Raw genomic sequence first — 13,661 nt, forward strand, 5'->3', positions numbered from 1 at the left:
GCTCAGAGAGCCTGATCTAATGATAAGGCATCCTTACCCAGGAAATACCCCAGACAAACTCCTCCCAATCCAGAGCTCTCTGCAGATGGTGGTGGAATCTCCTCTCGGGGTCTGCCAAGCTCCTGGTAACAGACAGGTGCCATCAGTGCTGGCCAGGGATTTGAATCTGGGACTGGGAACTGATGTTTTCAGCTTCAGATGAAGGGCAGTGGGGGCCAAAGGTTGGGCAGTGCCCCCACACACACCGGGAGCCCCAGACCCGTGCCACGTGATTCCAGCAGAGCAGGAAGCAGAGTCTCAGGACTCAGTCTGTGGCCACAATAGGAGCAGGAAGCCTGAGTTCATTCCCCACCCTATTTATTTGTCATTCTCTCACCCTCAGATAATCAACAGCCAGTTAGCAAGGCTCTGCAAGCTCCCATTAGATAAACTGCCTGATCAACAACTGCCAGAATCAGGAACTCCTGGGCAAACCTACAGACTTCTGGAAAGAATCCTTCCTTTGTCAGCAACTCTTGGAAAACCTCCCTGCCTCCTGTAGCTAAGCTACACCACACAGAGCTCCAAGGGCAAGCCAGGCAGGGCCCTGGCACAACACTGCCTCTGTGAGGTGGATTCTGGCTCTTCTGACCTGTGATGAAACCCAGCCCAAAGGGTGAGCAGGGCGGTGTCTGCTGTGACCACTGCATCACAGCCTGGGCTTCCCAGCCAGCTGGCATTTGTTTTGTTGAATCCATTTGGAGCACAAAAGAAAACATGAAAAACTTTAGGGGAGAGCTGGAGAATGTCCCAGTTTCTCCTTCACCTGTGGTCAGCACAGAGCTGGCTGCAAGAAGGTGGCTTCCCTCCCTTCCTCTCACCACCCTGAGGCACGTGATGTGGGGACCCCCTAGGGAAGGCCAGCCCCCATGCTCACAGGAGGGAAATCCTTGACTGACCCCATGACCATGTCCTGAAGCTGACAGGGAAGATGATCAAGCACAGGACCACAAGCACTGCAGGCACTTTGCCTTCATGAGGCTTTGGGGCAACTCCTGTAGGAAATGCTGCTCTGGGCCAATTGGTTGAGACCAGGGAGGGCCCAGTCCAACACTCCTGGGAGGAAAGCTGGGCTGCAGAAGGGAGCTGGTCCCAGAGCTCCCTCCCATCTCCATGGGTTGTTCAGGAGGCATGGATAGCAGTGCAGGCCTGAGAGGAACACTGTGGGGAGCACTCTGCAGGGGCCACTTGGGGAGGGGCCCTCACTGCCTTGGCAGAATCCTGTCATCCTGCAAAGCTTACCTCACCTCCCACATAAAGCCATCACACATTCTTTTCTTCACAACCTCCCAAGAACATTCTATCCAGCTTGCTGTGCTCACCGTTTCCTGTGGTGAGCCTTGTCTCCTACCCCGTCAGCATCCTGTCTGAGGACCAACCAGTTCTTACTCTTTCTGCACCTCCCTTCAGCTCCCAGCAGTGCTAAAACCTAACAGGTCTTTTCAGGCATCAGGACTATCAGTGGATCCAAAGACACTAACTGATGGCCTGCTGGTTGAATTAGGGCCAGAAGTAAGCATTTGCTGGGTTAAGCACATGGTACTGCTTAAATATGTGAATTATATTTTAACACTTTAAGATCAGATTTTCTGGCTTCTCTTTAAAAAACTAGAATGTCTGGGTGCATGGAGTCCACCCTGCTCTGTGGCAAAACTGGGCTGAGATGAGAAGCAGCTGTTCCTTTAGACAGGGCACAGTCATTAGCTTGCCCTAGTCCTCTGGACCAGATGCTATGGATGCCCTGTCCTGCTTCCTCTCAGCCCACCTCTGGGCTCGCCTGCAGCTGCAGTGCTCATGTGTGTGCTGACAGCTTCCCATGGCCAGTGCCTGTATCTCTCTGCTTCTTTGCCTGAGGACTTTCTCCACCACTAGTTGGCATTCAGAACAGCCCAGAAGTGCCAGGCATTTAAAGCCCCTGCAAAGAAATTCTCGACTCATACAAGAGTCAGTGGATTAAAACCCACCCTCTTTCCTGCCCCTCAGTGGTACAATTCTGAGCACATTCCACATGATTATTCACAGGGTCCTCAGTCTGCTCCCAAGTCCTTGTCTCAGGGCTCACTTTTGGGGAAATCCAAGCTAAGATACCCTACTAGTCTCACTTTACCATTTTTACATCATCTGTCTGGCCCCACGAACATGGCCCTGAGAGCACATGCCCCTGATTAAGGGCTGTAGGATAGGAGCCCCCACCCACCCAGGGGCCTCCCAACGTCCCCGAGACAGAAGACTCACCTCCCCCGAGTAACTGTACTTGCCCCTGAGGATCTGCCGGTACAGCCGGGTGCGGTTGTCATCCTCAAAGGGCATGGTGCCACTGAGCAGGATGTAGGCGATGACGCCCAGCGCCCACATGTCGACTGAGTTGGTGTAGGGCTTGCGGACCAGGACCTCAGGGGCAATGTACTCGGGCGTGCCACAGGTGGTCTTCATCAGGCAGTCGTCACCCTTCTTGCGGGCACTGGCCAGGCCAAAGTCGGTGATGATGATCTTGGAGTCAGTGCCTGGGTGGTAGTAGAGCAGATTCTCAGGCTTGAGGTCTCGGTGTGTGATGCCCAGTGCATGCAGATACCGGACGCCATCCAGTACCATCTGCAGCACTCGAGTGGCGTCACGCTCAGTGAAAGAACCCTTGGCGATGATGCGGTCAAAGAGCTCTCCACCAGTGGCCAGCTCCATCACCATGTACACGCGCTCCTGTGTCTCAAACACCTCCACCAGCTGGATGATGTTGGCGTGGCGCACCCGGCGCAGCACACGCAGCTCCGACTCACACACCTCCCGCCCCTCCCGGTACTTGGTCTCAATCATCTTAATGGCATATGGCTGCCGGGTTGCCCGGTGCTCCACACGCACCACTCGGCTGAAGCTGCCTCGGCCAATCAGGGCTTTGATGTCGTACTTGGCTGTCACACGTGGGTCGAACTTGGCCCTGTACTTAGCCACCCTGGCCCTGCGTGGCGGCTCTGAGGGAGGCTCTGTGTGGCCAGTAGTGGGGGCACCAGGGCAGGGGTTTGCACCCTGACTGGCTTCTGGGAACCCAGCTTTCAGAGGGCCAACACTGTCCACCTCTGTAATGAAGTGCTTGTACACATCGCTCTTAGTGCCACTGAAGGGCTCCACCTTCTTGACCAGATCCAGCTGGACATCCTTGGGCGGCTCGGGAAGGACCTTGCTTGTCCCACAGCCCATCACGGACACGGGGGCATCCTCTCTAGCGAGGCTGGCAGAACCTGCTCTGCAGGCAGTGCCCCGTCTACACCTACACAGACAGAAGAAAGGAACTCAGCATAGCCAGGGACACTTCTGGAGGGATCCCAGCCATCCTCCTTACCCCCTCCCCCCTGGCCCTGGATAAACCCAGACTGAAGACCTGACTCTGGTATGGTTCACTGGAAGGGAGAATGGCTTTGGTCCCTGAGTGCTTGGAGCCCAGATGCCATGAAGGATCCACATGAAAGACTGGGTCTGAGTTCCGTGGTCTTGATGTACATCTCCCTGGGTATAATTTTCATGCTGCTCTTCAACTCTGAAGAGGGGCAGGAACATGCACCAGGCTCAGCTGTCACTGCCTCCACCCTCCTCCCTACTCTCCCTGGGTCCCTTATCATAGTTGAAGTCCTATGTTTTTTAAAGGTTAAAATTATTCCTCTTATTACTCTGACTCATCTTTTCTGAAACGGGGGCGTGGAGTGTTGGAGGCCTGTTCTCCAACACTATCACCCACCAGGGTGTAGAAAGCCACTTCCCCAAGGCCTCCTCCCTCATGGATACCTTCCTAGTCCTCTAGGCCTCCTGCAGGGGTTGATCCCCCACTGCAACAACCCACCACCACCCACTGCTCTGGGTGCTGCCCTAACCTCACTCTTCCCTTGATGGCTCGCACTACTTTTCTAATGCACCATCTTCACCCTGGCAGTTTAACACCCTGTTCCATGGTCTCTCACTTCCCCAGTTTACCACATAGATGGCTAAAATGCCACACAAGTCCCAGAAATGGCTAAAATCAATTCCAGTGAAGTAGGAACCACAAGCCTTAGCACACTGCCACCAGAGAGCCACCAAACTAGCCTGGGCTTCATTTAAGAGGCAGAGGGGGGAACTTCCCTGGTGGCACAGTGCTTAAGAATCCACCTGCCAAGGCAGGGGACATGGGTTCGAGCCCTGGTCCGGGAAGATCCCACACGCCATGGAGTAAATAAGCCCGTGTGCCACAACTACTGAGCCTGCGTGCCACAACTACTGGAGTCCACGCGCCTAGAGCCCGTGCTCCACACCAAGAGAAGCCACCGCAACAAGAAGCCTGCGCACCACATAGAAGAGTAGTCCCCGCTTGCCGCAACCAGAGAAAGCCCGCGCAGCAAAGAAGACGCAGTGCAGCCAAAAGAAAAAAAAGAGGCAGAGGGGGCCTTGAGCTCAGAAAGGACACTAACAACTTCATCCAGATGAGACTCAGGCTGTGGATTGGGGCACTCTTCTTCCACGGGATGAGAATCCAGGAGACTTTCCCATTTGCTTTCCAGACAAAGATGTTCCAACTATTAATACCTTGTGGCTGGTGGGGCCCTGGACAAGTTGAAGTGCTGAAGTACCGTTTTCCAGAGGTCACTTCTATCCAGCCTGCCCTTCTCTAAGTCTATCTGAGGGCCCCAGGAGTGAAAGAAAAGAGCTGAGAATTTCCTATTAATTAGGATATACAGAATTGGGGATAAAATGATCAACTCAGAACAAGCGTTTACTGAACATCTACTAGCGATACAGGAATGAATAAGACGTCCAGTGCAGGTATATTTTAACATACCCAATACAGGCAAAACATGGTCAATAAACTCACTGTCTAAATGAAGAGCAAAACATCAAAACAGGTAATTTCAATATAACAAAGTAAATGTTAGGCTTGAGAAACAATAGTAGATACATGAATGACACAAGAATGACACAGGGATTAGGGAAAGCTTCCTGGAGGAGGCGACCCCCACGCTGAATTTGAAGTAAGAATGAGGCAGGTGAGGAAAGGTGGGAATGTTGTTTCAGGCAGAGAGAATGACACACTCAAAGGCTCAGAGGCCCAGAGCAGCATCCCGTGCCTGGGAATGTGCAGTCTGGTGATGTGAAGACAGAACTGGGGGCTGAAGTGTTGGAAGGTCAGCAGGAACTAGGCTGTGGAGAGCAGCCCAAGTTACAGCGAGGAGCCAGGACCTTCCTGGGAGGTGAAAGGAAGCTACCAAAGGGTTTACAAGGAGAGGCGACTCTGTGTTTAGAAACAAGTATAAGGCTGAACTGGAGGAGGGTCAAAGTGGACTGAAAGGGCCAGTGAGGAAGGTAGCAGCACAGACAGGGTGGCGGAATGGAGAGAGGTCAGCAGGAGAAGTGACAGGGACTGGAGGCTGGACATAGGGTTGAAAGGGAGGAGAGGACAGCACTCCAGTCCCTCACTCCAGCTCCTGGGCAGAAGGTCAGGAGTGCAGCAGGAGGGACAGGCTTGGGAAGCAGTAGGAAGAGTTCAGTTCTGGAAGTGCTGCAGTGGGGTGGCTGGATGTAGAATCTAATGGTTGAAAAGATCTGGTCAACCAAGGGGGAAAGAGGGGGATAAAATGGGAGATTGGGGTTGACATATACACACTGCTTTATATATAAAATAGATAATAAGGACCTACGGTATAGCACAGGGAACTCTACTCAATACCCTGTAATGACTGATATAGGAACAGAATCTAAAAAAGAGTGCATATATGTATATGTATAACTGATTCACTTTGCTGTACACCAGAAACTAACACAACATTGTAAATCAACTACACTCCAATAAAAATTAATTTAAAAACAAAAAAGAAGAAGGAAAAGAGCTGGTCAGGGTCAGAGATTCCATGGCTGCCCAGGGGCAACACCAACCCCCACCCCCAACCTGTTTCAAAGCCAGCAGAAGATCCCATGAAAGGCAGCAGAGGGAGACCCAGGGAGGTTTTTGCTGGGGCACCTTGAGGGTCACAGAGAACCCACACAGAGGCCCTGAGTGAGAGTCTGAATCCAAGATGGTGATAACTGACCAATGTGGCTAATGTGGTAATAACTGACCAATGTTCCCAAGGAAAAAGCTCACCTCTGAAATGTACACAAGACCTTGATTACCAATCCATCAGACAAAAAGACCAAAGATTAAGGGCTTAGGTTTTAATCAGTATGTCAGTATGACTCTCAGCAGAATGAGATTTATCTTTCCTCACATAAGAGGAAAAGATTCCTCAACCAACATGGGCTCTTCAGGATTTGCTGCAGTTTTCACCCAAATGCCCAGGAGATCCCATATAGCAGCTTAGGAAATCATGTTTAAACACAGGCATTTAGGGATTCCCTGGTGGCGCAGTGGTTAAGAATCCGCCTGCCAATGCAGGGGACACGGGTTCGAGCCCTGGTCCAGGAAGATCCCACATGCCGCAGAGCAACTAAGCCCGTATGCCACAACTACTGAGCCTGTGCTCTAGAGCCCGCGACCCACAACTACTGAGCATGCGTGCCACAACTACTGAAGCCCACGCACCTAGAGCCCGTGCTCCGAAACAAGAGAAGCCACCGCAATGAGAAGCCCACGCACCGCAACGAAGAGTAGCCCCCGCTCGCCCCAACTAGAGAAAGCCTGAGCACAGCAACGAAGACCCAATGCAGCCAAAAATAAATAAATTAATAAATTATAAAAAAATAATAAACAAAGGCATTTAGAAACAAGGTTCTTTTTCACAGAGGCCAAAGATTAGAACTGTGGACTTTGGAATTTTGCAGACTCATCTCTTCCTTCAGGGAAAATACAAGACTTAATACAGTAAAGGGCTGCAGCTCAGGAAAAAAAAGCTCTTGGGCCAGGATTCCTGAGGCAGAACACAGGCCCTGATCCCCAAGACCGCACTGTGAACAACATCTACCACCATTCAGAGAGAAGACAAATTGCATGGGTGACGCAGCACAGCTACTCAGATGTCACTTCTTCCTGGGGAGGAGGTACTACCCTAGATCTGCAAAATAAGTAACTGTCTCCAGGTGTACCCACAGGCTCTTTTTGTTTAGATGTGCATACCTAGTCTGGTCCTGATGAGAAAAACTAAGGTTTACAAAAGAAAAGGGCTTACTTTTCACTTTAAACAAAGTCTAAGCAAGGATCTCAAGTCAGCAGTGAGACAGCCAAAGATTATCCCTCTCTGACCTTCCTTATTCCTTTCTGGGACACAGTTTCTCTCATATTTGTTCCAATTAGAAACTCTTCAAAGACAGGCTGATGCTGGTACTCCACCTTCCCAACTACAGATCAAGAGTGCAGGAAAGAAAGTGCCAGCTCTGATGCGGGGAATTGCTGATGGCCTCCAGGTGATCATAGCTGCTCCACACTCCAATCACATCTGTTAAATTCTCTTTTCACATCAGTTAGGTGAAAAGGCAAACAGGGACAAGGGAAGCAGCTGGCAAAATTCCTTCTGTGAAGAGGGCAAAGTGTTTTCCTGTCCTCAGCTCTCATGTATGTGCCCCCAGCAGAGTGACGAGGGTGGGGGTGAATGAGGAAAGCCTCGAGAAGTGACCTCCCAGGAAGGTCATGCTATGCCACCTCTCACAATCACTATTCTGTCTCGTGACACCAATCCTAACACATCTTACAGAAAGTATTGAACTCTCTGGAGTCGGCCTCCACACCTTCAACTCCAAGCCTGATCCAAAGCACTCCTCAAAGAAGGTAAGCATATTGGACAGAGTGCAGCAGTAGGCGTGAGCATTCAGCACTACTGTCCTCGCTAACACTTTATAGAAATGACATGCCAAAAAGGTAGAAACTTGTCCAAAGCCACTCAGACAGTGACAGTCGAGAACAAACCAAAATCTCATTCTCCATCCAGAGCTCCTTCCACCAAACCAGATAGACTCCAGAAGTGCCTGGGGCCTAGCTGAGCTCAGACTCACCAGGCCAAGGTCTCAATCCTTCCTCATACCACTCAGCTGATGAATCAACGAACCTTCACTGAGGATCTTTTTTTTTTTTTTAATTTATTTTTGGTTGTGTTGGGTCTTCATTGCTGTGCACAGGCTTTCTCTAGTTGTGGCAATCAGGGGCTACTCTTCGTTGTGGTGCGCAGGCTTCTCATTACGGTGGCTTCTCTTGTTGCGGAGCACGGGCTCTAGGCTCACGGGCTTCAGTAGTTGCGGCACGCTGGCTCAGTAGCTGCGGCTCATGGGCTCTAGAGCTCAGGTTCAGCAGTTGTGGCACACAGGCTTAGTTGCTCCGCGGCATGTAGGATTTTCCTGGACCAGGGCTCGAATCCATGTCCCCTGCATTGGCAGGTGGATTCTTAACCACTGCGCCACCAGGGAAGCCCGAGGATCTTTTCTGAAGGGCATGTTCTGAAACCTCCATTCCACGTACAATCTGGGTCACACTGCTCACTGCTATACTCTAGATTACTTTTGATCACTAGAGTTGTCAGCCTTTTGAGGGAAGGGGCCACTTCTCAGGTTTCTAGAACTCTCTGGCTCCCAACCAAGTGCTGAGCTCCAAGCAGGCATTCAATGTTTGTTAACACTGAGTGAAAGGTGGGCTGGTTCTCAGGCTTCTTTTTGCTGCAGGGCAACAATCCCAGAACCTCAGAAATTTTCAAGTGGCAGGAAGAGGCCAGGTTGGTGGTTAAACCAAAGCCATGCTCTTTGGGCGCCTGTATAAATGTCCTCAAAAACAAAGGAAGCCAGAGTTCTCGGGTCTATTTGGGTCTTACAGATTGTTATCTGAACTCCAAAGCAAGTTTGTCCATAAACTGCCAGACTCATCTGTGGGGAGACCAGGGGCCTAGGAGCAGAGGACAGGGATGGATCCTGAAACAATTTTCCCGGCCACAGAAGTCTGTGGATGCCTCCCAGGCAGGCACCCAGCCCACTCCAATAACACCTCCTAAGACCGTTCTCCACGGCAAAGCTTCACAACCTTTTGCCTGCAAAGATCTCTATATTCTGCTCCCATGTTTTGAAAGACTGTCTATCAAAATGAAGTAGGCAGTAATCTCTCAGGAATCCCAGAAATAAGTAACTGCTAAACAGCACTTCTAACCATCACGAGGCAAGCAGGGATAGCAGGCAAAGAAGTCTGTCACTTTAGATAAAAACCCCTGACCCTCACGCCACACACAAAAATAAACTCAAAATGGCTTAAACACTTAAATATGAGACAAGACACCATAAAACTCCTAGAAGAGAACACAGGCAAAACATTCTCTGACATAAATCGTACCAATGTTTTCCTAGATCAGTTTCCCAAGTCAATAGAAATAAAATCAAAAATAAGCAAATGGGACCTAATCAAACTTATAAGCTTTTGCACAGCAAAGGAAACCATAAACAAATCAAAAAGACAACCTATGGAATGGGAGAAAATATTTGCAAATGATAGGACCAACAAGGGCTTAATTTCCAAATTATACAATCAGCACCTACAATTCAATAACAAAAAAACAAACAAACCAATCGAAAAATGGTTAGGGCTTCCCTGGTGGTGCAGTGGTTAAGAATCCGCCTGCCAATGCAGGGGACACAGGTTCGAGCCCTGGTCCGCGAAGATCCCACATGCCACGGAGCAACTAAGCCCGTGTGCCACAACTACTGAGCCTGCACTCTAGAGCCCGTGAGCCACAACTACTGAAGCCCACGTGCCACAACTACTGAAGCCCGCATGCCTAGAGCCCATGCTCCACAACAAGAGAAGCCACCGCAATGAGAAGCCGGCACACCACAACGAAGAGTAGCCCCCCCCTCACCACAACTAGAGAAAGCCTGCGTGCAGCAACGAAGACCCAACGCAGCCAAAAATAAATATAAAGCAAATAAAATAAATAATTTTTTTTTAAAAAAAGAAAGAAAAATGGTTAGAAGACCTAAATAGACATTTCTCCTGAAAAGACATACAAATGGCCGATAGGCACTTGAGAAGATGCTCATCATCGCTAATTACCAGAAAAATGCAAATCAAAACAGTGACGTACCACCTCACACCAGTCAGAATGGCCATCATTAAAAAATTGACACGGCTTTCCTGGTGGCACAGTGGTTGAGAGTCCGCCTGCCGATGCAGGGGACATGGGTTCGTGCCCCGGTCTAGGAAGATCCCACATGCCGCGGAGCGGCTAGGCCCGTAAGCCATGGCCGCTGAGCCTGCGCGTCCGGAGCCTGTGCTCCGCGACAGGAGAGGCCACAACAGTGAGAGGCCCGCGTACCGCAAAAAAAAAAAAAAAAAAAATGACAAATAATAAATGCTGGAGAGGGTGTGGAGAAAAGGGAAACTCTCTTACACTGTTGGGAGGAATGTAAATTGGTGCGGTCACTATGGAAAACAGTATGGAGGTTCCTCAAGAAACTAAAAATAGAGTTGCCATATGATCCAGCAATCCCACTCCTGGGCATATACTCAGAAAAAACTATAATTCAAAAAGATACATGCACCCCTATGTTCACAGCAGCACTATTTACAACAGGCAAGACATGGAAACAACCTAAATGTCCATCAACAGATGAATGGATAAAGATGGTGTGTGTGTGTGTGTGTGTGTGCGTGTGTGTGTGCGTGTGTGTGTGTGTAATGGAATATTACTCAGCCATTAAAAAGAATGAAATAATGCCATTTGCAGCAACATGGATGGACCTAGAGATTATCATACTAAGCAAAGTTAAGTCAGAGAAAGACAAATACCGTATGATATCACTTATATGTGGAATCTAACATACGACACAAGTGAACATATCTACGAAACAAAAACAGACTCACAAATATAGAGAATGGACTTGTGGTTGCCAAGGGGTGGGGGGGAGGGAAGAATTGGGAGTCTAGGATTAGCAGATGCAAACTACTGTATATAGAATGGATAAACAACAAGATCCTACTGTATAGCACAGGGAACTATATTCAATATCCTGTGATACATCATAATGGAAAAGAATATGAAGAATATATATGTGTAACTGAGTCACTTTGCTGTACAGCAGAAATTAAACACAACACTGTAAATCAACTATACTTCAGTAAAATTAAAAAAAAACAAAACAAAACCCTAAACAAGGACCTCTGCAACCTTAGGGGGAACCACACGATTCTGCTTTCTGAAACAGGAGAACTGGGACTTCCCTTGTGGCGCAGTGGCTAAGAATCTGCCTGCCAATGCAGGGGACACGGGTTCATGCCCTGGTCCGGGAAGATCCCACATGCTGGAGAGCAACTAAGCCCATGCACCACAACTACTGAGCCTGAGGTCTAGAGCCCACATGCCGCAACTACTGAGCCCGTGTGCTGCAAATACTGAGCCTGCATGCTGCAACTACTGAAGCCCATGCACCTAGAGCCCGTGCTCTGCAACAAGAGAAGCCACCGCAATGAGAAGCTCACACACCACAACGAAGAGTAGCCCCTGCTTGCCACAACTAGAGAAAGCCTGCGTGCAGCAACGAAGACCCAATGCAGCCATAAATAAATAAATAAATAAATATTTAGAAAACTAAAACAGGGAAACTGACACAAGACCCAGCAATTTCATTTTCAGAAATAATTCTACAAAACCACTTCCACAAGTACACAAAGATAGATTTGCAAAAGAAAGCTCATGGGACCATTCTTTATAATAATGAAAAAATTGAAACAACCCAAATATTTATCAGGAAGGAAATAATTAAATAAACTAAGATACATTCACATAATGGAATGCTCTGCAGCTGTTGAAATGAATGAGGTAAATCCATATATATTGACAAAGAAAGAAAGATACCCGTCAGTTTGAGTGGCTTTGTACTGGTATCCACGTCTGTGATGTACCAAGGAGTTTAAAACAGTCTGTGAAGGGACTTCCCCAGTGGTCCAGTGGTTAAACTCTGCGCTTCCACTGCAGGGGGGCAGGGGTTCAATCCCTGGTCGGGGTAGTTCCGCATGCTGCGTATTGCAGCCAAAAAAAAAAAAAAAAAAGAGTATGTAAAGCATATGTCTAATGAGAAATTTCTAAAAAGGTATAGACATATACATGGGAAAAAAATATCCTGGAAAGGTAGAAGAGAAGCTGTTGACAGTGACTGTCTCTAGGGTATGGGAATGTCGGGGGAACAGGTGGAAGGAAGGGAGACTCTTACTTCTCACATTACATACTGCTGTGCTATTGCTATATTTTAAAGTCATCACCACATATTATATTTTTAAAGTTAAAAAATACATATTGTAGAAATGTATAGACTAGTATACACATAAGAAAAAAAGCTGGGGGAATATACACCAAATTATTATACCAAATATACACCAAATTATTTTAAAAATGATTAGTGCTTGTGTCTAAAGACACAGTTCATTATTCACTTCCGTAATGTTTTAACTTTTAACACTATTTCATAATAAGAATTGTTATAACTTCTTTTTGGAATATAGTAACTCAGGACTCCACCTCTTAAAGACTCTATGCACCACTGCTCTACACGGTAATAACTGGTGAGCAGAGACTCCTGCTTTAGGGCTGAGAGAAGGAGAGTTCAACAGTTTGTCGTGTCCTCCTCATTTTATCCTGACCCTCAACTCCATCTGAGACATCCCACCCACTGCCCATCCCATCATCAGAAATACAGCCTCTGGCAATGTACCTGGGGTTCTCCTTCCAAAATCCCGAAGTTCAACCCATAAATATTTACTGAGCTCCTGCTGTGGGCCAGGAACTCTGCCAGGGGCTGTGACAGACAAAAAGAAGGCAGTTATAATCTCTGTTCTCAAGGAACTTACAGCCCAAATGGCTCCACACCAAGTGTCCCCTGATCCATTACTCTTATGATGCCCTGTGAGGCCACTTCAAGGCTGGCAGCCTGGAAGGGGTCCCTCTGTGATAATTTTCCTCTAGCAAATGAAAACAGCACATTTTTCTACTTTAGCATCACATGAGATGCCATGGCCACAGAGGGCTGTACCAAGAATTAGCTCAGTGATGACCTAGCCAACACAAATTGGCTTAATACTTACTAAGATTCCTGGAAGAAAAGAAAGTTCAAATAAATAAGTCTCTCTCCAGCTCTCAACAAGCGGAATTGCTTCCTTTCTTCCAGGGCTGTACTTCTCAAATTTTTCTCTGTGCACCCTGGGCCAATGGAGACAGCTGTTCTCAGCTATCTCAAAGCTTAAGGGTCAGTACTTTGGCACACCTATAGCCACTTCACATCACACACTTAGGAAGCAATGGAGAGGATCAAAGTTGCCCAAATAGGGCTTCCCTGGCGGCGCAGTGGTTGAGAGTCTGCCTGCCAATGCAGGGGACACGGGTTCGTGCCCCGGTCCGGGAAGATCCCACATGCCGCGGAGCGGCTGGGCCCGTGAGCCACGGCCGCTGGGCCTGTGCGTCCGGAGCCTGTGCTCCGCAACGGGAGAGGCCACAACAGTGCGAGGCCCGCGTACCGCAAAAAAAAAAAAAAAAAAGTTGCCCAAATAACATGCTCACACTTACAAAGTAAAAACAGACGGCTAAACCAAAGTCTCACTCACTTAACGATGAACTTGTGAGTGACTGAGAACCCCAGTATCTAGTTCAGATTTCACAGACACTAGGATCTTCTGGGGTATTCCATTCCAAGTGAGGCTCAGCTCTAGCTCA

The 13,661-nt window shown here is 48.5% G+C and overlaps 1 protein-coding gene across 2 annotated transcripts in view; it reads right to left on the reverse strand.

Annotated features, from left to right (window-relative positions):
* PSKH1 (protein serine kinase H1) overlaps nucleotides 1–13,661 on the reverse strand; it is a 34,659-nt gene that overhangs the window by 18,596 nt on the left and 2,402 nt on the right. The window contains exons 1-2 of one of the 2 annotated variants that reach the window (XM_029210499.1): nucleotides 7,981–8,109; nucleotides 2,275–3,301 (exon numbers count right to left, since the gene is read on the reverse strand). In XM_029210499.1, coding sequence (XP_029066332.1) covers nucleotides 2,275–3,231 — 957 coding nt within the window. In that variant the 5' untranslated portion in view covers nucleotides 3,232–3,301; nucleotides 7,981–8,109. Of the gene's footprint in view, nucleotides 1–2,274; nucleotides 3,302–7,980; nucleotides 8,110–13,661 lie in introns of those variants that run through there. The other variant, XM_029210509.1, reaches the window with a different exon arrangement.

This window comes from Monodon monoceros, unplaced genomic scaffold (genome assembly GCF_005190385.1).
Source record: "Monodon monoceros isolate NGI ecotype Baffin Bay Population unplaced genomic scaffold, NGI_Narwhal_1 Super_Scaffold_10, whole genome shotgun sequence".
Classification (NCBI taxonomy): domain Eukaryota; kingdom Metazoa; phylum Chordata; class Mammalia; order Artiodactyla; family Monodontidae; genus Monodon; species Monodon monoceros.